Source organism: Cyprinus carpio, chromosome A20 (genome assembly GCF_018340385.1).
Source record: "Cyprinus carpio isolate SPL01 chromosome A20, ASM1834038v1, whole genome shotgun sequence".
NCBI lineage: Eukaryota > Metazoa > Chordata > Actinopteri > Cypriniformes > Cyprinidae > Cyprinus > Cyprinus carpio.
Window position 1 is genome coordinate 2,437,393 of NC_056591.1, and position 22,287 is coordinate 2,459,679.

Here is a 22,287-nt window from a genome sequence, read left to right on the forward strand (position 1 = left end):
ACATCAAAACACAAGACACAAATACATTAAGTTCGAGTCTTACCTTCAATAAACAGACTCTTTTTATGATTCATATTGGTCCATCGCTTCAAACGAGTTTAACCTCGCGCACTGCACTTAAGCGACTTCTGTCACTTAACACTCGAAACACTTTAATATTTCACATGTGATTTCTCGAGTTCACCTCCCGATGTAACTCGTATTCAATCTGTGCAGAATTATGTCGCTTTGTGTTTTTCAGTCCATCTTAATTCCAGATGAGCAGAAATCGCTCTGAAAAGAGGACTAAAGTAAAACCGCCGTCTGTCTGTCTGTATGCGGGGATAAAAGATGATTAACGGGACACTCGCAAAGATAATTAAGCGACCAGTGCGGGAGACTAAAATGCATGTAATATAACATGAAATTTTAAGGCATTTTGTGAAACTCTGAGCGGTTAAAAGTGCATTATTCTGCAGCATGAAGCGCTATTGAGTCACTTCCGTCAAAGACTTTTGTGCAATGTTAGTAACGTTACAATGTCGTAAATGTAACAATCTATTTGCTAGGGCATATTCTGCTTAAATGTAAGTATTTATCTAGAATATAAACATCACATGGTGTGAATGACCATGACACTTAACTCACGAATAACAACAGCTAATTTTTTTTTAATCGTAATAAATTTGAAATATTGAGCCATATTTGTTTTTGTTGGCCCTGTAAATAATAACACCATGAATTCCATGCAAGTCCATGCCATGCATAATATTGGGGATAGCTATGGTTATTTATATAGAACTTAACCTTAAAAGTCCAAGTTGCAGCAAAATTAGCTACAGAAAGAAAAGACGCACAACATCAGAGCTCCAGGTTTATAATAATGTATCTCTCAAAAGATAAGTCACTGTTCACAAACATATGCGATAACACTATATTTCAATATTAACCTGTAAATTGTGAATGCATATTTCTATTTAACAATGGCTTGCTTAACAGCCAGCCGTGATTTGGGATGCATAATTCTCAAAACTTCTCTCACATGCCTTTTTTAAGGATGATATGCAAAATAGTATAGTATAATTTTATTATTGTTATTATTATTATCATTATTATTAATCTAATAATACTTTGTCAAAAATATTGTTCTGTGCACTCTGCAAAAAAAAAAAAAAAAAAGGTTAAAGTGTAAAGAGATTGCTTTGATTTATTATTTAATATGTATGGTTATTATTTAAAAAAGTAAAAAAAAAAATTTTATGTAATCTTACTTTTGTCCATTTTACATAAATTGGATACATAATCAAAAATAACAGTTAGTTGGGCAGATATTACACTTAAAAAAAGAAAGGTTCTTTATTTGCATCAGTGGTTCCATGAAGAACCTTTAACTTCCACAGAATCTTTCCAGACCACGAAAGGTTATTTAGATTATTAAAATGTTGTTCACACTGATAAATAATTTGTTTAAGAACTGTTAAAGTTTTTTTTTTTTTTTTTTTTTTTTTTTGGATTTCAACCGTACTTCAATCCAGATTTCACATCTTTCATGAAAACTAACAGTACTTAAATGTAATTATTTATAATCTGCACTTTTTTTCTCCAGGTGGTGGAGTGCTGAAGCAAGCTGTGATGGTTCCAGCAGTTCAGGTGGAGGTTGGCAGCTCATTGCACTGTAGAGGAACAGAGAGGGTGAAGGTCCTGGAAAGTGATTTTGGGCCTCAGTGTGAAGGAACAACAAGGCAGTGCTCGTTTGCAGTGCTTCCTGGAAGCCTTGAACACCTGCAGTTAACAAGCGCTGAAAGAAAAAAAGAGTAATAAGAACACAAACTGACTTCAGTCACAGACTTAATCAACTGAAGATAAAAGAAGACATTAAATCTCTGAAGATCTCAGCAGAGGAGGATTAAACAACTCCACCAACAGCAGCAGCTTCACTCGTTAATAACCAGCCGGACGTCTACAGAAGCTCTTATTGAGAATTAGCAAGCTTTAGATGTTAAAAATCTTTAGTTTTGTTTCAAATTACTATCCTGGTGATCAGTGGCTGCTTTAGTTGGGCTCCTGAACCTTGACTTTTTAACATTGGTTTTACTCTGGATCCTGTAACTGTGTGTTTATCACACATTCGTTATGGTGGGGAAAAGGCATAGAGAAAATTGGGATCTGTTGATGTCTTTAATGTTGTTACCAGCATTGCGATACTACTAGTGATTTCAAATATGATATTTAATTGTAACTTGGTAGACAAATTTGGAGAATTTGATGTTTCCCCATTCAGAGGAGCTGACAAAGAGGCGTTTCAAAGATGGCCACCGAGTGAAATGACTTGCTTTAAAAGGGCTTTGATCACAGTCACCATTAGCTGATAATATTCACAGCCAATGTTTTGATTATTCTGACCGTGTCTAATTTGTGACTGATGTTTGATATAATGTTTCTGATGTTTGTTATTATTTTATTTAATTTTTATAGGTTGTATTAGTCAATGTCTGTTGTTCATTTTTTTTATTTTACACTATCCGTTCCACCTTTTTCTTTTGTTGTTGTGTATTTTTTTGTATCTCTTTCCATCCAGACTCATACTGTGTCTTATTACAATTCCTGCAAAATCAAATGATGATTTACTTTACGTAGTTATAATGACCATAATGTTTTGTAACTTACTAGAATACTATACACACCACACATAAGCACTCACCCTACACGTATTCACAGCAATCTTTAATCTAATCTTGTAATGTAAAACAATACAAATACGATTCTTTCAATTCATTCCCTATGCTCCCATTACACTACTGGTTAAGAAGGGCATTATTAGACATTCCAGCAGAGGGCGCTGTCAATCTGGAGAAAAATACAGTGAACTCAGTAAAATAACAGTCTATTTGACTATATTGTAAAATGTAATTTAACATAGCCTAATTAAAATGTAATTTTCAGCATCATTACTGTGTCACATGATCCTTCGAAATCATTCTAATGTGCTGATTTGCTGCTGAAGAAACAGGTGTGCTGCTCAATGAAGCCACAATACAGTGTCTTTTTCTTCCAGGATCCTTTGATAAACAGAAAGTTTAAAGAACACCATTTAGGCCTAACATGGATTGTCATTTTAAATCAATTTAATGTGTCCTAGCTAAAAATATCAATTTAAAAATAAATTATAAATACATTTTAATATTATGTAATAAATTATAAATTTTATTTTATTGTTCTATCATCTCTAATAATATGATACAAATTGCAAGGGAGATATGATTTAAATATTTTATTTCTTCTTCCAAGTTGGATATAAATGTATTTCTTAAAACAGTTAATGATGAGTCTTATAAATGACCACAAATATTTTTACTTTATCATAAAATCTGTAAAGTTAAAGGGGTCATATGATGCGATTTCAAGTTTTCCTCCTTCTCTTTGGAGTGTTACAAGCTGTTTGTGAATAGAAAAGATCCCTAAAGTTGCAAAGACTAAAGTCTCAAACCCAAAGAGATATTCTTTATAAAAGTTAAGACTCATCCACGCCCTCTTAAAACACCTCTTTTAAACACGCCCCCACATGTCTACGTCACGGTGTGGGAAGATGCAATGCCACGTGTAAAACACTGTATAAGTCATTATAATCCATAATTACGTCCCCACTGGATACAACGACTGTCTCGTTTGTAATGGGTTTTATTATTTTTGTTTTGTAGCGCTGGTGCTCTGACCGGGACACACGTCATCAACAGTGTTAAGGGGGGTAACATTTCCGTTACACACTTGAGGCATTTGGCCAATCACAATGCACTGGATAGCTGGCCAATCACAGCACACCTCGCTTTTCAGACCGAAGAGCTTTGTAAAAATCGACGCGTTTCAGAAGGCAGGGTATAGAGGAGAAACAATAATGTACAGTATGTGGAAAATAATGTGTTTTTTGAACCTTAAACCGCATAAACACATTTCATTACACCAAATACCCCAAATAATGTTCTTTTTAGCAGCATCATACGACCCCTTTAAATCAGGTGCAATTGAATCAATGAACAACATTAACTGTAGGGGGCAGCAGAGAACGATTCATACTGTGTGGGGTGTAAGTCTGGCCAGTCGATCTTAAAAAGTTCAAACAACACTTATCATCCTAACATTTTCCGTGCTCAATACAAAAAATAAAAAATAAAAAAAAATATTAATAATAATAATAATAATGTCTGGGTCACTAATAAAATGTATGGCATTAACTGTAACTTCTTTTGAACAAAATATCAGATTTTCTTGCATGCTGGATAACATGATCAGCTTCAGTCAGCTCAAGTGGGTGCTGTGATAATAAAAGGATTTGACCAAATACTGATTAAATGAATAAATAAATAAATAAATAAAATCGGAAAATCAAGAAATTCAGAAATATTTTCAATTAATTTTTCATTCAGATTGTTAAACTGATATCAGTTAAAATTATGCAAGGAAATCTGACCCTTCAGTGCAAAAAAAGTTAAGATATTTGATGAGTGACTGGGAAATAGTGCAGGATCTTAAATATCTCTTTTCATTTATGTTCGTTATTCAGAGGCTGAAATGGAAATAAAATCTCAGAGTTTTTGAATATTCTGCACTCATTTCACACATGTACTCTCAGAAAACAGCTACAAAAGCTGTCACTGGGCCGGTATCCTTTAGGTATAAAAATGCACTATTAAAGTACTGATATTTATCTTTAAGTTACTAATATGCACCCTTTAGGGGTAAATTAGGTACAAAGATGTACCTTTTAGCTTTTGTACCTAAGGGTAGCGCCCCAGCTTTGTACCATGTTTTCTGTACAACAAGCTATTGTAAGCTAACTAAAAATAGATCTTGCTATCTTTTATTAATGTATAAGTAAATGTAATTTGTGAAAAATTGTGTTTGTGTGTTTTGTGTGTGGTTGTTTAGATATGTGTGTGTGTGTAGCACAGCAGTGGGGTGAGTGTGTGTATGTCCTGTCCACAATAGTGCCCCTCTCATAGACAATGAGGCCCGGCAGAGAGCGGCCTGCGCTCTATTATACCCATAATCCCCGTGGCATTGTGCTCTGCTGAGAGAGAGAGCGAGAGAGACAGAAAGAGAGAAAGAGGGAGGAGGGGGGAAAGTGGTGTGATCATCATAAACATCTCTTATAGGGTGTGATTTTCAGAGAGACACAAAGAGAGATTGGTGGAAAAGAAACAATCACAGAGACACATTTCAAACGAAAGAGTTGGACAGGAAATAAAGCTTTCAAAACCTGGGGCCAACTGAAACTAGATTTTTACACACAGACACACACACACAGACACACACAGACACACACACACACACAAAAATAATAATAATAATATACATATATATATATATGAATGTGCTTGTTGCAAAACTTGCCACCATAGTGCTAGTGTGTTCTTGGTTGCTCTGGGTGCTTTGTTCATGGTGCATTGCTTAAAGTAGAAATAGTTGACAAGACAAGAATAGTTTAAGGTTCCTAATTTATTTATTTATTTAATAAAGTATTTCTGATTTGCTTAAAATATTTTTATGAATTTAGTTCAATTTATATCTCTTAGTGTAAACATGTTATGGCCGCAGTTAATCTGATTAGTGTCTCTTTGAGAAGGTTAAGAGCACCTCTTTAAGAGGTTTTGAACACATGCAGTAATATAACACTGAAGAGATGGTAGTACTGAGCCGAGCTGGGTTTGTGTAGTTTTTCTTTTGAGAGCTGTCAGCTTATCCCTTGTGAAAATGAGGTTCACTAGCATACCTTAAAACCAGTACTAGTTACGGGAATAATATTGTGCTGTGCTGAAAATCCTTTACCTGGAGATCTTGATCAAAAATGACTTTCCTTTTAAAATGTGCTTGTGAATCTCTCATTATGCCTTATTATCATGAAATATTGGATTCAATCTTTTTATTAACATGTTTTCTTTCATTTAGGACAGGTATAGGATTTCTTTTTGGAACTTTTTGGCCCACTGCTTGTGGGCCTCTTTGATCTAAGCTTTTGAGTAAAATAAAATAAAATTAAACAAACAAACAAACAAACAAACAATTTAATTAAATTAAATTTAATTTAATTTAACAAAAAAAAAAAAAGAAAATTGTGGATGTTCACTCAAAAACCGAGGTGCATAAGCTCAGATCAATGAAGCCTGTCAATCATAGTTCAATCATAGTTCCCAAATACTTAAAAACCTTTACAATTTCTACAGGTTTATCACATCACTGTCATTTCTGTTATGGGTTCTGGGTGATTTAAAATCAATTCTTTTGTTGAGAACTCGCTTTACACCATTTTTCTAATTTCAAAACATGCTCTTCATAACTAACACAATCTTTCCATAAGAGTGCAACCAGCACCATATTATGCAATTTATAATTTGTACTCTGAATTCTTGTTGTCTTGTGAAGCCAAAAGCTGCATGTTCGCAAGAAACAAATCCATTTTTAACTTCAAACTGTTGCTTCCAAGTGAAAAAGTCATCTCATCTGAATCAGGAGAGAAATATTAACAGATCAACCACTATTTATAAGTGATTCAGGCAAAAACAGTTCTGAAGAAATATGTGTGGATTTTGATGTGAGAAACCACAGTCCATATGTCTTTTCCACTGGAGGATGGGTTATGGATTATGGTATTTTGGCCAGAAGCGGCAGTTTTAAGGTTAAAAATGTCTTGATGGATTTGTGTATTGAAAACATGCAACTTTTGGCTTCCCAAGACATTAACTGATGGACTGGAGTGGTGTGTATAACTTGTGGATTATTGTGATGTTTTTATCAGCTGTTTGGACTCTCATTCTGACGGCACCCATTCACTGCAGATCATCCACTGCTGAGACAGTGATTTAATGCTACGTTTCTCTAAATATGTTCCCATGAAGAAACAAACTCCTGTACATCTCGGGTGGCACGAGAGTGACTACATTTTTATTTTTGGGTGAACCGTTCCTTTAAAGGAGAAGCGGCCTCTACAGGGTTGAAAATGGTATTGTCTTACTAATTTATGTTTTACTGGTGCAAACAACTTTATTAACGTTATAAGCGGACCTCAGGGAAAACATCACATCAGATGAATGAGGTAGTTGTACAATCGACAAATTGTGCAATCATTAATGGTAAAAGTATGTTTATTTCATAAGAAACCACTACAAACAGAGCATAAGGAATATAATCTTTCTTATAATATTTTTACCCTGCTACAAAATATGGATGATATTCATACACACTATCAAACACAATTATCACATTACAAACAATGAATAAATACTATGAATAAATGAGCAAAATAGCCAGATAAATTCAATTTATAGACCTACTGTATGGCGAGCCAAGTAAACCCAGAAAAGTCTGCATCTGAACAGGCGTCTACTGACACCCACAGTGACCAGCTCTGTGAATTGCTAAATGAATTGGATGTCAAAGTAAAATTACACCCTTAACTTTAACTTGATCATAAAATGTAACTTCCAAAGACACAGTCACTCATAGTTATGTAATGATTTTCACTTGGTTTGTGTTTGGTTGTTGTTTGCATTGTTTTCCAGTGAGTTGCAGTATAGCTACTATGAACTCCTCAGTGCAAATATGGCTTATACGCATATTCAGAGATTCTATATGTGTTACGCTATTGTTCAAAACATCTGCAGTTTTAGATTTATATCTCTAATAGTCCTTTTGGTGAATGCCAAATAAATGTGCCAATGAAACTATTGTAAGAACTAAAATCATCATGACAAACAGCTCAACACGGTGAGAAAGGAAGCCTTTTGTGTTACCGTGGGTGACCTCATTCGTATTCATAGGTATTAATGCCCCCCCTCCCTTAAGTACAACTTTAAAGTTTTATACTTATTGACTTTTACATACTGGTAAATGATGGAAATGATCTCCTTTTAAAGTCAAATGCATTCATAAACAAAATCTGTATGGGCCTAATAAAAGTAATCCTAACTCTTAAAGGGACAGTTCACCCAAAAAATGGAAATTCTGTCATTTACTCGCCATGAAGTTGTTTTAAACCTGTATGTATTTCTTTCTTCTTCTGAACCAAAAGAAGATATTCTTAAGAATGTGGGTAACCAAACAGTTTACGGTACCCATTGACTTCCATCACTTTTTATTTTATTTTTTTTGGAACAACTTGAAGTAAATGATGCCCCTCTAAGTCATATGCAGGCTTTCCATGGCTGAATCAAAGATAAACAAGTATAAAATGCTACTTATTTATTGATTCACACAAAACTGAATAAAACAATTATAATTTCAAAAACTGTAAACGTTTTTTTTTCTTTCAGATTGTAAAAATATTGAGGTGTCTGTTGCTCCCCCTTCCCTGTTTTGTTTGTTTGAATGGGTGTTGTTTTGTTGAATCAAAAACAATAAAAAAAAAATCTGTAAACGTGTTAAATAAATAAATAAATAGCCAACATATTTAATAAATCTTATTTATTATAAAAACAATAAAATTCACCTACTCATTCCTTTAATTCGATATTCTATGTTCTTCAAATAATTCATTATACATATGTAAAATGCTTTATGTTTCATTAATTTGATTCTGTACATTTCAGTGTCTATCTAAATGTACATAAATGTGTTAGAAGCCCTTTAGGTATGAATACCTATGAATGCTAATGAAATCATGTTGGTGCTATACAAGCTCACAACGGGCAAAAACGCAATCCCATCAGCAGTAGCCATTATGTCACAATCCAGCTCCACCTCACAATCAACCCGCTTTGGAAAATAGCTTATTTTAAGTTGAGTTGTAGCCACAGCTCTTTTGAATTACGTTCACCCATCACAATAATCAGCTCTCCTTCATTTCTCTTCTGTACAATGTTCATTTTGTCACAAAAAGTAATCTGGAGGAGTAGGAGAAGGCGAGGTGTTGGGATGGGAAGGCCGAGTCTCGTTTGAACTGATGAGCTTCTCGTAACGAGCTTTGTATGTGTCTCGCTCTCTCAACACGCGAGACAGCTCACACTGCAGCTGCTCCAGCTAGAGGAACCAAAACAGAGAGATATCACAGATTTGATATACTAAAAACAATTTGATTACTACAAATGATGTCTAGAAATACCGTCCAGGAAGGCAGATTACTAGGTTTTTATTGTCTACTGTGTTATAATCAGTATTGGGGGAAACGCATTACAAGAAACAAGAGTTACGTAATCAGATTACTTTTTTCAAGTAACCAGTATAGCAATTTTTTTAATTTACAGGAACATATCTGAGTTACTTTTCTTAAATAAGTAACACCAGTTACTATGTTTTTCCCATTTACTGACTGACAGCTCTCCTGTAGTTACTGTAGTTCTAGACTAAATGTCAACATGCATTTACCAATCTCATTTGCATACAAACAGATTCAGTACTTCTCAAAATGAATAAAAACAGCAAACTCAGAATATGACGCAAACCTGCAATAAAACAAAATAAAAATCCTTTATGTATGTAATCCCATTTTATTAACCAATGTCTTTGCTGCTGACTGTCACTGACAGGTTCAGAGGAAGATGATGAAAAAGATTCAAACAGGTTTCCACAAACAATTGAGGTTCTTTAATAAATCAAACTCAGGTAATCCAAATATGAGAAGGCAACATAACAGCGTGTTTCCACACAAACAATACCAGAAACCAACTGAACGATACACAGGGTGATAGAAGTCAAATGATGAACAGGTGATGACTAGTTAACCAGAGACCGTAGTAACAAACAAGGAACGGGAAACTGGAACAAAGGAAAACGGGTAATAGATAGAAACAAATGAAAACAAAACCAAAACAGGTAGTTCAATGATCCAATTCAACTATACGATTAACCAAACATGTCTTTGTATAAACATTGAATTTGTGTTTGAATTTATTTATTTATTTATCTTTTAAACTTATTTTTTACTTATTTCCTATTCTACATGCAATCCAGAATGGCAGCAAAATTGTTTTTTATTAATTTCCCTTTTGGAGTGAAAGAGCATTTACAAAAATTGCCAAAATTGTACTTTTTTTATGTTAAAATAAACAAGCAAGCCAAGCCCAGATGAGAAAAAGTAACTCAAATGTAAATTAATGCATTGCTTTCCATAAAGAGTAACTAATAACTGCAATTAGTTACCTTTTTTTTAGGGAGAACTGTAATATTGTAATGCATTACTTTTAAAAATAACGGTTTCACTTTATTTTGATGGTCCCTTTAACACATTCTGTTGACTATAAGAATTGTTGCACCTTACTCTCAATAGAGTATTAGTAGAGTATTAGTAGACCGGTAGGGTTAGGGTTAGAATATGATTCATTTTTTTTAGGATTAGTATTGTTGTGAGTTTTTGTAGATATGTTGTAAAGTTATTTATTGTCAACAGAATGTTTAAAACGGACCATCAAAATAAAGTGTTACCAAAGTAATTTTCCCCAGCACTGGTTATAATTTACTTTTGTTGTTTGTGGTTGTATTTGTCTAATTTTTGTCATATTTTAGTGTCTGATGTGTGTGTGTGTGTGTGGTGTACCTGCTGTGTGAGAATGTGTTTCTCGGACTCAAGCGCGTGCCGGTGCTGGAGTCGTTTGTAACGGCAGGACTGGGCGTAACCGCGGTTCTTCAGTGTCCGTCTTTTCTGTTTCAAACGGACCACCTCATCTTTGCTTACCCCACGCAAATGTCTGTTCAGCTCTCGCACTGACAGATTTACCAACTGCTCATCGGAAAAACGCTCATCCACCCCACACTGAAAGAGAAAGAGACAATAAAAGACAAGTCTGAGAGATTTGTCACAGAAAGGACACAACCTGTGTTCATGATAATCAAAGCTTCATCAAACACATGGATGAAGTGGATAAATGTTGAGTACACAGCAGTTGAAATGTCTGATGTACTGTACAGTGAGATGAAAACACCACAGTCATATAGAAGTATTTGTCTTGCCTCATGGCTTTTTTTTCGGGGTGAGGGGGGTGCTACTAGAATTGTGTTCAAACCAGTTGATATCAACAACAGATATATGATAGGATATACAGTTGTATTCAAAATTATTCTGCAAAATAACAATATTTTATTAAAGCAATTCAACAAAGGCATCAGTAAACTATTAGAGAAAGTTTACTTATAATGTATACCCATCTGAGTGATTCTGAGAATGTAAAGTTGATGAATAATAGAAAAAAATCAAATTGGCTCTAAACATTCATGGTCAAAATTATTCAACCCCCAAAAGTCATATTTGGTGAGAATCCTTTATTCTTTATAACCTCCAATAAATGCTGCTTGTAAGTGCTTAGAAGCTTCTGTCACCTCTCCACTGCAATCTCGGCCCATTGCTCATTTGAAAAAGCTTCCAGATCACTGATAATCATTGGTTTTCACAGTGCAACTGTTTTCTATAAATTCAACCAAATATTTTCCATTAGAGTTAAATCTGGAGACTGAACAGGCCACTCAAAAACATTATATGACCCATTCTTGAACCAAACATAAGTAGATTTGGTTTTATACTTTGGGACGGCTGTCCTGCAGGAAATTCTATTGATCATTAGCTTCAGTCTTTGCACCAAAGGCTTCACAATTCTTCAAAAATGGCCTGATACTTCAAAGAATCCACAATGCCCTTCATACAGTCAAAATTTCCACTTCCTGCAACAGTAAAACACCCCCATAACAGGACTAGTCCACCTCCATGTTTGACCATGGAGTTGGTGTTCTTCTGCTTATAAGCTTTGCCTTTTTTTGGACCAGACATACCGCTAATCCATGGGTACAAAAAGTTCCAGTTTGGTCACATCACTCCATAAAACATTCTTCCAGAACTCCACAGGTCTGTCCATATGAATTTTAGCATGTTCAAATCATCCTTTCATGTTCTTCTTGGTCAAGAGTGGCATTTGCCAAGATGCCCCAACACGAAAGCCACACTTGCACTGTAAAAATGGCCAGGAATTTACAGGATTTAAGAGTATTATTTTACAATATATTAATGTAATCAGAAATGTACTGTGAAATCAATGCATGCTGGGTAATTTTCTTACAAATTACTGTGAATGAACAGCAGAATGATGCTAACATCACAGTAATTTTCTGCTCTTGTTTTACTGTGAATTCACATTATAAAGTTGTCTTTAACTGTGCCACTGTGAGAAATTTACTTGTTTACTACTGTAATTGTTTTGAAGTCACCATAATGGTGATTAGTGATGAGTATTTGTTTGGGATCTTGGACCTATCATATTCATATTCAAATTTCTGATCTAGTCATGTCAGAAGTGTGACAAATGAAAACATTGTGTGTGTGAAAACACTAGAATATGAAATAAGCTAATTGCCTGAATTAGTTGAAATAGTCTTGACATTAACAAGAAAATTTAGTTTTAGCATTAATTAAGCATGATGATTAATCAATAATTTATTTCATAATCATAACTGTTTGTGGAGGAATCTTTTACAATATTTGAGCAGGTGTTTAGAAAAGTCTTTGGTGTATGTGACATCAATACTTGACATACAAAACACAACAATGGTAACACTCAACAAATAAAAACAACACTTACAACATAAAACAACATTATAAAACAAACAACACAAACTGCTAAAAGTGAAACTAAAACAAGTTCAATAGCACAAATAAAACCAAGAATTAGACACTGTTGCTGTAGAATTTTATTCTTGGTTTTATTTGTGCTAATAAACTTGTTTTTTGTCCACTTTTAGCAGTTTGTGTTGTTTATTTTTATAATAATCTTCATGTTCTTGCTAAGAAAAGTTAGATCTTGAAGCCAATTAGCTTATTTCATATTGTAGCTTACAGTTTTTTTCAACTGCTTACACACATTTTCCAAAGGTTTCCTCTTTTTTTCAAAACTTAACACACAAATTCAAGAATTGCACACACAAGATGCAAAATGCCTCACATCTCTTTCAAAATGGAAACACCACAGTCAAAATATCACAAACATATTTCAAAAGCAAAACATTTGTCTTACGTTGTAAACACCTTTAACATAATGTTATATTTTTGATTATGTCATATACACACTGTTATTCAAAACCTAAAGCTCTTCTTTTAAAAGCTCACATGTACATGATTGAATGTAATTGGGAGGGAGCTGTTGAATATATAAAACATAAAAACAAAAGCAAAATTGAAACCAAACTTTTTATTTATGTTTTTATTTTTTTGCTCTTTGTGGTTGTAAATGTAGTATTAGTGTACACAGTTTGAAAATAAAATAAAAAACACATCAAAAATATGTAGTGTTGTAGCATGTAGTGTAAAACCAAACATAATGTGTGTGCTTGCATGTGGAGATGGTTGGGTGTATCTAGGCTCCATCGCTCCTCCGGGCTGGGTCCGGCCACAATACTTCATCCATGTCACATGCTATATTCTCTCTTGCCAGACACCGGGGAAAGAACCTTCTCTGACCAATGCAATGCACTGTAGTAAATGAATGCAAGGGTACTACAGTAAAATATATTTATTATAGTATAGGCCTACTGTTTGTTATGGTAAAAAAGCTATTATGTGTACATTAGAACATGTGTACATTACATTAGGTTGTTACATACCTGTTCTCATTTCTAAAGGTTCGAATTATACCCGCCACAGTAAATCTACTCAAATTAGGACTCTCAGTCCAGCCTCTCTCATTGTTAAACCATGGTTCATCACATGATCGACTACTGTAGCCCTAATCTCATTTGAGACCACTCTTCTTGTTCCTTGTCCTCCTCCATTTCTGACTCGTCCTCTTCCTCCCCTTACTCCCCTTCCAACTCCTTTTAGTCGAACTCGTCCTCTGGCTCTCCCTCCAACTCCTCTTACTCTGTCTGCATTGTTTGCATCCATTGTCCAAAAGCTATTACTTGACCTTTGGCCTATTTATAGGCCACTACTAAAGTTATGATTGGTTGTTGTTAAGTAAAGCAACAGAGTTAGTGTGAGGCACTGATGAATTAGTGTGGCATTTTGATTGGTTTGTGTTTATAAAAGGAAATCAAGAAACTTCCTGTCAGATTTTTGTGTGTTGCATAGAAAATTGTGTGTTGTGTTTTGCAAAAAGTGTTTAATGAAATGAAAACGGAGTAAAAGGCCAAAAATTATTGTATGGTTTTTCAGATTTAGTGTGTGGTTCTGGTGTTTGAGTGTCAGGTTTTAGAAATTGTGTGACAAGTAATAATTTTGTGTGTAAGCAGTTGAAAAAAACTGTATTATCATTTTAACAAATGTTTTCATTTGTCACACTTCTGACATGACTAGATCAGAAATATGAATATGAATATGCAAGGTAAAAGAGGCCAAACTAATTCTAATCACTAATTACAAAACAATTACAGTAGTAAACATTTACATTTCTCACAGTGGCTTTATAACTTTATGATGTGAATTCACAGTAAATCAAGAGCAGTAAATTACTGTGATGTTAGCATCATTCTGCTGTTCATTCACAGTCATTTGTGAGAAAATGTCCCAGCATGCATTGATTTCACAGTAAATTTCTGACTTCAGTAATATGTTATAAAGTAATACTCTTTAATCCTGTAAATTTCTGACAGTTTTTACAGTGCACTAATGTTTCAATTGCAATCAACACTACTTCACTGAAAATAAATCAATCATCTCTATGGTAACTACATATGAAGTGGTTTGAACACAATTCCAGTAGTGACACAAAAGTCATGAGGCTTCATAATACTACACTAAGTATTTGCAACTAAATAATTAACATTTCTGTGTTGTTTTTTCCTTATGACATAACACGTTGGATAATATAATAATGAATCAAAAAATGTATGAGCTTTGTGTGTAATTTGTAGATTAGCCTATGTAAGAGGTATGTGTGTGTGTGTGTGTGTGTGTGTGTGTGTGTGTGTAAGTGTGAGTGATTTTGGCAGCACATTTCCATACAGCATAATCTGACTGAGTGTAAGTGACAGTGATCAGGATTACATCACAATAATAGTAGATATTACCATAATCTGATAGCACTGCTCCACATTTAGAGACAGACATTCACCAGCCACATCCATCAAATCGCTTTCAACACGCTTCAAAACAACTTTACCAACCATTTGTAGATCAAAATATGAAACAGGCATTCTTACTGAATTTATGCAATCTTTTGTGAAAAAAGCGTGCTTAAATGTATTCATATTTTCAAATTATGTTTAAAGAAAACAAAACCAAACAACAAATAAATAAATAAATAAATTAATTAATTAATTAAAAAAACGGATAATGTAAAATTAAATGTAAAGTTCACCCAAAAATGTAAAACGTTGTCATCATTTGCTCACCCTTATGTTAATTAATTTCTTTGTTCTGTTGAACACAGAAGAAGTTGCTGGTAGCCCACTGACTTCCATGGTATTTTTTTTAGTATATTTGGCTACCAGCATCTGTTTGGTTACCAAGATTTTCAAAATATCTTCTTTTATCTTCAACAGAAGAAAGAAACTCAGGTTTGGAAGAAATTGAGGCCAAGTAAATGCTGACAGAATTGTAATTTTTTGGGTGAATTATACCTTTAATGAAATAAAAGGCCACTTAAGTGTTATTAAAGTAAGTGCACATTCATGGCCATGTTTCTTAATACTCTCCATTACACTTTTAAAAGAGTTTTCTGAAAAGCTAAAAATTATTTTGAAAACTTTGCTAAAGAATTTTTATCCCTGTTAAGTAAATGCATGTGACTATGTTGACAACCATTTTAGTTAAATTTGATAATCTGGTGACTGCGAGTACCTGGGTGACTTGCAGATGATGATGATGAAGATGATGATGATAATGCCCTTGCATTGGATGATGTGGGTGATGGAGTCGGCTCTGTGGACTGAGGGGTTGTGAGAAGGGACTGGTCGATGTGTTGACATTAGAGAGAGATGGAGGGGTGGAAGAAACGACCAGTATAGGGCGATGGCACATGTCTGACGGCTTGTTAAGAACAACATCAGCACCGCTGTCACTACTGGAGTCACCCATGTGACTGCTGCTCGAACTCTGAGACAAAACTGGAAACTGTGAAAGAGATACAAAGAGATTACAAAAGAGCATATTAGAAAGAGATTACAATGAAAATGGCACATTTGGACAAACAAATTTGGCAAGTGGTTCTTGTGGCCAGTGGTTTCCCTTGGCCGGTGGTTCTCAACCCTGTTCCCAGAGAAAAACTGCACAATTTATATTTCATTATCAAAAAACACCTTATTCAGGTCATTAGCTCATTAGTAAAGACTCCAAGACTTGAAATTGGTGTGAGATAAATGAGGCATTCAAAATGACCAGTGTTGGATTGCTCCAGATTGAGATCCACTGGCCTATAACAATTGTTTTAATAACCTGAGTGAAAGTACATCATCAAAATGATTTTGTATAATTGCCTTCCAGAACTGTCTCACAAAGATTGCATTCCCAAACATCATCTGCCATTTCTAATTTTTCACATAGGTTAAATTCACAACTTTGGATGGAAACATAGCTTATGATCGGCAGACTATGATTAGCTGGTTAAGGTGTGCTTGTTTGGTTGGAGCTAAACTCTATAGCAAACTCTATATATAATCATGGTCTTCAGGAGTACTTAAAAATACAGGCAGGTGTGTTGGAGTGGGGTTGGAACTGAAAACTGCAAGATTTACATAATGCAAAAGGAATGCCTTGCTGACACACTGCCATGTTGTACATAGCTACTAAATATGTCCTTTTTCATTGCTGTAGAGGTGACAAACCTCTATATTCAGGGGGGCGACAGAGAAACTTATGCATTTGAAAGATTCTTTTCAAACTGTTGTTCTGCCATAACAGTAATACCCTATTAAGAAGTCAGACCAAAGAAGATGATTAATGCCAATTTAACACTAAATCCCAAAGAATACTTTGTATTTTTTTTTTACGTGTATGTGAGGGTCCGCGTACAGTGCGCATGAGGCACATTTCGTCACCATTTCGTAACCATGCATACTTTGTATGCGCAGGTCGCACGTGCGCATTGAACTTGTTTTGCACTAATCAGTTATTTCACAAGGTAGTAACGCTGACCTGGGCCATTGTTTCACAGTAGTAATAAAACTAAAAAGACAGAACAACATCAACAACAAAATACCAGAGACTGCAACAACAACAGACGCCTGCTTTGACAAGCGCTCGTGTGAGGGCTTCAACTTTAGTTTAAAAGAATACAAAGACATTTTCACCGGTGAATAATCCTAAACTAAACTTCTGGAGAATAATAGCGCAGACACTGAACAAAGATGAACCTGTCTAGAGTGCACATGTCGACTGCCTGCATTCGGGCATGCTATCAAATGGAATATTCTTTGAAATAGGTTTGCATGATTAATCGCATGTGATTGTCATGCGTGTCTCGTCAGTAAAGCCGGTTCTGTGATTAGAAGTAAATGTCCATCACCTACTTTCAAATGGAGCAGAATTTACTACACAGAGCCGTAGTTCGCTGACAAGCTATGCAATATCACGTTCATAACCGAATGCGATTCATCTGCGATTATGACGTGATATTTCGTAGCTTGTCAGTGAACTACGGCTCTGTGTAGTAAGTTCCGCTCCATTTGAAAGTAGGTGATGGACATTTGCTACTAATCACAGAACCAGCTTTATGAGACACGCATGACAGTCACATAATAATAATAATTCCTTACATTTATATAGCGCTTTTCTGGGCACTCAAAGCACTTTACATAGAAGGGGGTATCTCCACCCCCGCCAGTGTGCAGCATCCACCTGGATGATGCGACGGCAGCCATATTGCATATTGCCATATTGCGATTAATCGTGCAGCCTTACTCTGAAAGTCTACGCATTCGACTATATGCTAAGCATGCAACATGTACTCACATAGTGAATTGTGTTTTTCAACAACTTTTGGAATGGAATGGAATGGTGTCTAAAATTGAGCCTCAAAATTAGAAGTCTTAGTGTTCAATTGCTTGGGCCTAACACAAACAAATACATGCTCCAAATATCTTACCTGTGAAGTTACGGCAGCCGCAGCAGAGTTTAGCAGGGCCTCCACTGCATCCTCACATCCCATGAACCCTCCTCGATCCCGGTCCCCTCGATCCGGCACTCCTCCAAGAGCTCCCAGCAAAGACGCGGCACCTCCGGGCTCTCCACCGAACTGCTGCTGCAATGCAGCCAACCAGAGCAGATCCTCCAAGGAGGTCGGGTTTGAACACGGCGCGGGGCCTCCAGCTGCTGGGCTTCCATCCAGGTTTCCTTGAGAGCCGGAGCTCTGGCCTGACACATACCCGGTGGAGATGGACAATGGGAAAGAGAGAGAGGATGAAGAGGAGGATGCAGATGGTGGTGGGTGTCCGTCACTGAGCGTGGGTGATGGAGGAAGGGAGGTGTAGGGACTGGAGCTGAGGCTGGAGTCAGGAGGAGGGCGAGGAGTATACGGAGAACCGGTCGACTCTTGATGGATGCCTGGTTTGGGGTATAGGCAGGTTGGAGGAGGCAGAGGTGTGTCAGGCTTCACTTCAAACTTGAGCAGGTCAAAGTCATTGAGATACTCCATGGCCAGGGGGCTTGGGGGCAAAGAGGGCAGCGGCAGAGATGAAGACATTGCTGTGTCGACAGGAAGTATGGAGGCTGTTGTCTTTGAGTTTTCAAGGCGAACAACACCAGACTTCAGTTTTTAAACAGAAATGGAAACAATAATGTGCCAAATTACACTCAGTTGTTAAAATGCCTGTTTCTTTGAACTGAAGGCTTCCAGTTTTATCATCTGAAACTGGCAAAGAGAAAGAGAGAGAAAAAATAGTGATTAGACATCCACAGTCTTCTCCAGCAATACAGTGCATATACTGTATTTATATACAGTATTATTGCGACCAATAATAGTACCACATTAGCAGGTAATGACTAACATAGGAACTGGAAGATAATGCCACATTAGACATGAAGATTCCAAAGACTGGCCTGATATTACAATAAAGGCAGATAATTGTACATTTATTAAATAATTAAAACATATAAAAAATAAAAAAAAACAATGTATTGCATTAATTTTTATGAAACATTACAGAACATTTGTGACAACCGGCTGTTCATTTATTGGCTAATTATGTATCCCGTTGATTTATGGGCTGCAAACAGTTTCAGATTAATAGTGGAAAGGCCTAAATCCAATCCCATAATCTTAAACCATTAATCCAGTTATTCCACTGAACAGTTGCTCCTTAACACAAGTGTTATAATGTATGACTCAAACAATATTTAATGTTAGGACTGATGAAATACAGATCAAAGTATTCACTATAGGTTAAAAGACACAGAAAAATTAAACACACCTTTTTTACAGAAAAAGGAAACATTCAAATAATGTTGTGTTAAAAAGGGAATACTATGGCATCTTGAGATAACAGTTTACATATTTTGGAACTGACAATCCATATGTTGAAATTTACAAAAAAAAAAAAAAAATTCAAATGTACAATTTATTTTATCTTATTTTATTTACTTATTTTTCATATGATAGCAAGCAAGGATACACACATAAATGTTTAGATCATAAACTCAATCTACTAAAAAGTACAAATATGAAGATAAAATAATAAAGACAGATTTTAGGTAAGTAATTACAACCTCAAATAATTCAAAATTTAAATTCCAATATTGCCAAGGGTCATGTTAAACAATTTAACATCTTGTCTTTAGAAGAAATTAAAATAAAATAAAATAAAATAAAATAAAATAAAATAAATAGTACAGAAACATCTTGAGATTAGGTAGGAATTCATTTTAACAACAGATAACATTCATAAAGTATTTGAAATTAACCTGTACTGAAATTTAAATAATGAAAAATCGGTTTCACTTAATTTAAAGACAACCTTAAATTAAGAGGCCAGATTATAAACTACTAAAACTGCTAACTAATAAAAATCTACAAACTTGAATATGAAGAAAAAGTTTTAGTTTTAATTAGTAATTATTAGTTTTAATAGATTAAAATCATTTAATTATTAAACATTCATTTGTAGCTCCAACTTTAACTGACATGTTAGCATTGAAATGCCTGTAAAAAAAAAAAAAAAAAAAAAAAAAAGGTTTTAGGTCTTAACAACCATTATTCAAATAATTATTTTAGCTGAGAGAAGAGTTAACCTTCAATTGTTTTGTCTTAAGTTTACCGGAAAAATATAAGAGAAGATAAAGTGGGAAAAGAAAGGATTTGAGAGTGGAATACAAAAGAGAACAAAACAGAATAAAAAAGAGTGTCAGGATAAAACTAGCATGACTAGAGAGCGACAGAGGGAGAAATGGAGAGACAACAGAAGAAAACATTTGTTTTAAAATGTCCATGTTTCTTACCTTGTGTTCATGTGGACAGCTCACACACATCCTGAGGTATTGACTGACAGATTGATTCCTGCCAGTGTGTGTATATGTGTGTGTGTGTCAGTGTGAGAGCATGTGTTTGGTGTGAGTGTGTGTGAGCCACTTTGGAGCTGACTGCCACTAACAGCGCCCCAGCCCTCCCCCTCTGACCCCCCGCTCAAAATCCCCATCCATCCCGTCTCTCTCTCTCTCTCTTTCTCTCTCTCTCACTCACTCTTCTGTAGTTTTTCCACCAGTCAACTTATACTAAAAATGGTAAACTGTCAAATGAGCAGTGCACTTCTTTAATTTCTCCTGTAAAGTTATAAAATAAGATGTTACAAATCTAATTATAAAGCAATAGAAAAAGTTTTTCAATCAAATAGACAAGGACTTTTACAAATCCATTACTTTAGGATTTAAAAAGTTGACATCCAAAACTTAAAACAAAGAAAATGTCTTTGAAAATGGAAATGTATACATGAATTTACAGTTGTTTTTGAGTAACCACATGACCCATCACACCTGCATGTATATACACTTATGTCTGACATGACCAGTTTTTATTATAATATTCATAGAGCCAACAGACGGACTGATGAGCTCATCTGGTTCACAGCAATCAAAGAGTCATTACATGCTGCCACCTAGTGCACTGACTGAAACATCAACTCTGACTTTTCAGAATGACGGTCACGAAAAAAGGATCAGTAAAAGTAGGCAAAAACTGTAATAGTAGTAAAATGATAACATCATTTTGAAGCAATCCCAAATAATGCTAATGAGATTTTCTTACTGTACAATAAAGAACAATACCCAAAAGGAAAATATTCTGGATTTTAAAACTGTCCTGTAGCAAGACTTTATTGCAATATAATTACAAATTCTGCACAAATTGTAGAATGTTTATATATATATATATTTTATATATGTCCTGTAGCAAGACTTTATTGCTATATATATATATATATATATATATATATATATCCTGAAATACTGTACATTGTCTTGTGCATGACAAAGCTTTTGTGGCTTTTTTTGTGGCTTGGTGTGTTAAGCATAATGTAATTGCAGAGGGTCAGTGGTGGGAAAAAATGCCAAACTAGCACTTTTAATGATCCTGGGGGACTAAAGTTGTTAATCTGATGTCCTAATAATGTCTCGTTGAGGAATCAACACAGTAATAATGCCTTAGTAAATCTGATTTAGACACTGGGAGTAATACAGTGAGATATGTAATCTCTCTGACACACACATTAGACACAAGAGTACATATAAGAACTTCTCAGTGGATCTTGAAATTAACGTTCTTGAAAACTGTATTTTTAAAACAGTCATTACAATAAACTTATATATCTAACAGTTTATAAAATTGTTTATACATAACAGCACATCAATCAGTGAAAGGGATTGAAAATTATTATTTTATGTTCTATGTAAACATATGTACTGTAGGTCTGATATTTAATTTAATACATTGTTGAATAATAATTTGAAAAGAACCACAAATCACCAGTACCAGTACTCCAGTAAAATTCACACACACACACACACACACACACACACACGCACGTTTCCTTAGCTATCTAAATGGGGACATTCCATTTTTGTCAGGTTTAGCTCACTTTTGGATTCAAATTTGTCCCCAAAATATGGTTAAGTAAGGACACACACAAGTACAAATGGAATTGGGATTACTTAATATCCAGTAACAAAAACCTGCAAACGCCCTGATTTTACCCCAAACATAAAATGAAATGATTTTAAGTAGAATGTGAAGCTCAAATGAGGTCAAGTAGAATGAGAAGATTTAGGTGTGCAAATCCAAGAAAGAAAGCCAAGCAAATTTGTACAGCCAGAATGGAAGATTTTTTTCTAGTAAAACAAAACTGATGGTGTTTTTATTTATAGAACTCTAGAATTATGCATTTTAATGCAAATTCCAAAGTGAACAAGCAAACCCTCCA

General features: G+C 34.9%; 1 protein-coding gene across 1 annotated transcript; it reads right to left on the bottom strand.

Annotated features, from left to right (window-relative positions):
* Positions 1 to 8,366: 8,366 nt before the first annotated feature.
* Positions 8,367 to 20,836, bottom strand: LOC109067491 (transcription factor MafA-like). Its single transcript, XM_042777362.1, has 5 exons — positions 20,315 to 20,836; positions 17,967 to 18,731; positions 15,725 to 15,997; positions 10,502 to 10,717; positions 8,367 to 8,988 (listed from the first exon to the last, which is right to left on the bottom strand). The coding sequence occupies exons 2-5, from the start codon at positions 18,561 to 18,563 to the stop codon at positions 8,839 to 8,841; spliced, it is 1,236 nt and encodes a 411-aa protein (XP_042633296.1). The 5' UTR covers positions 18,564 to 18,731; positions 20,315 to 20,836; the 3' UTR covers positions 8,367 to 8,838.
* Positions 20,837 to 22,287: the final 1,451 nt, after the last annotated feature.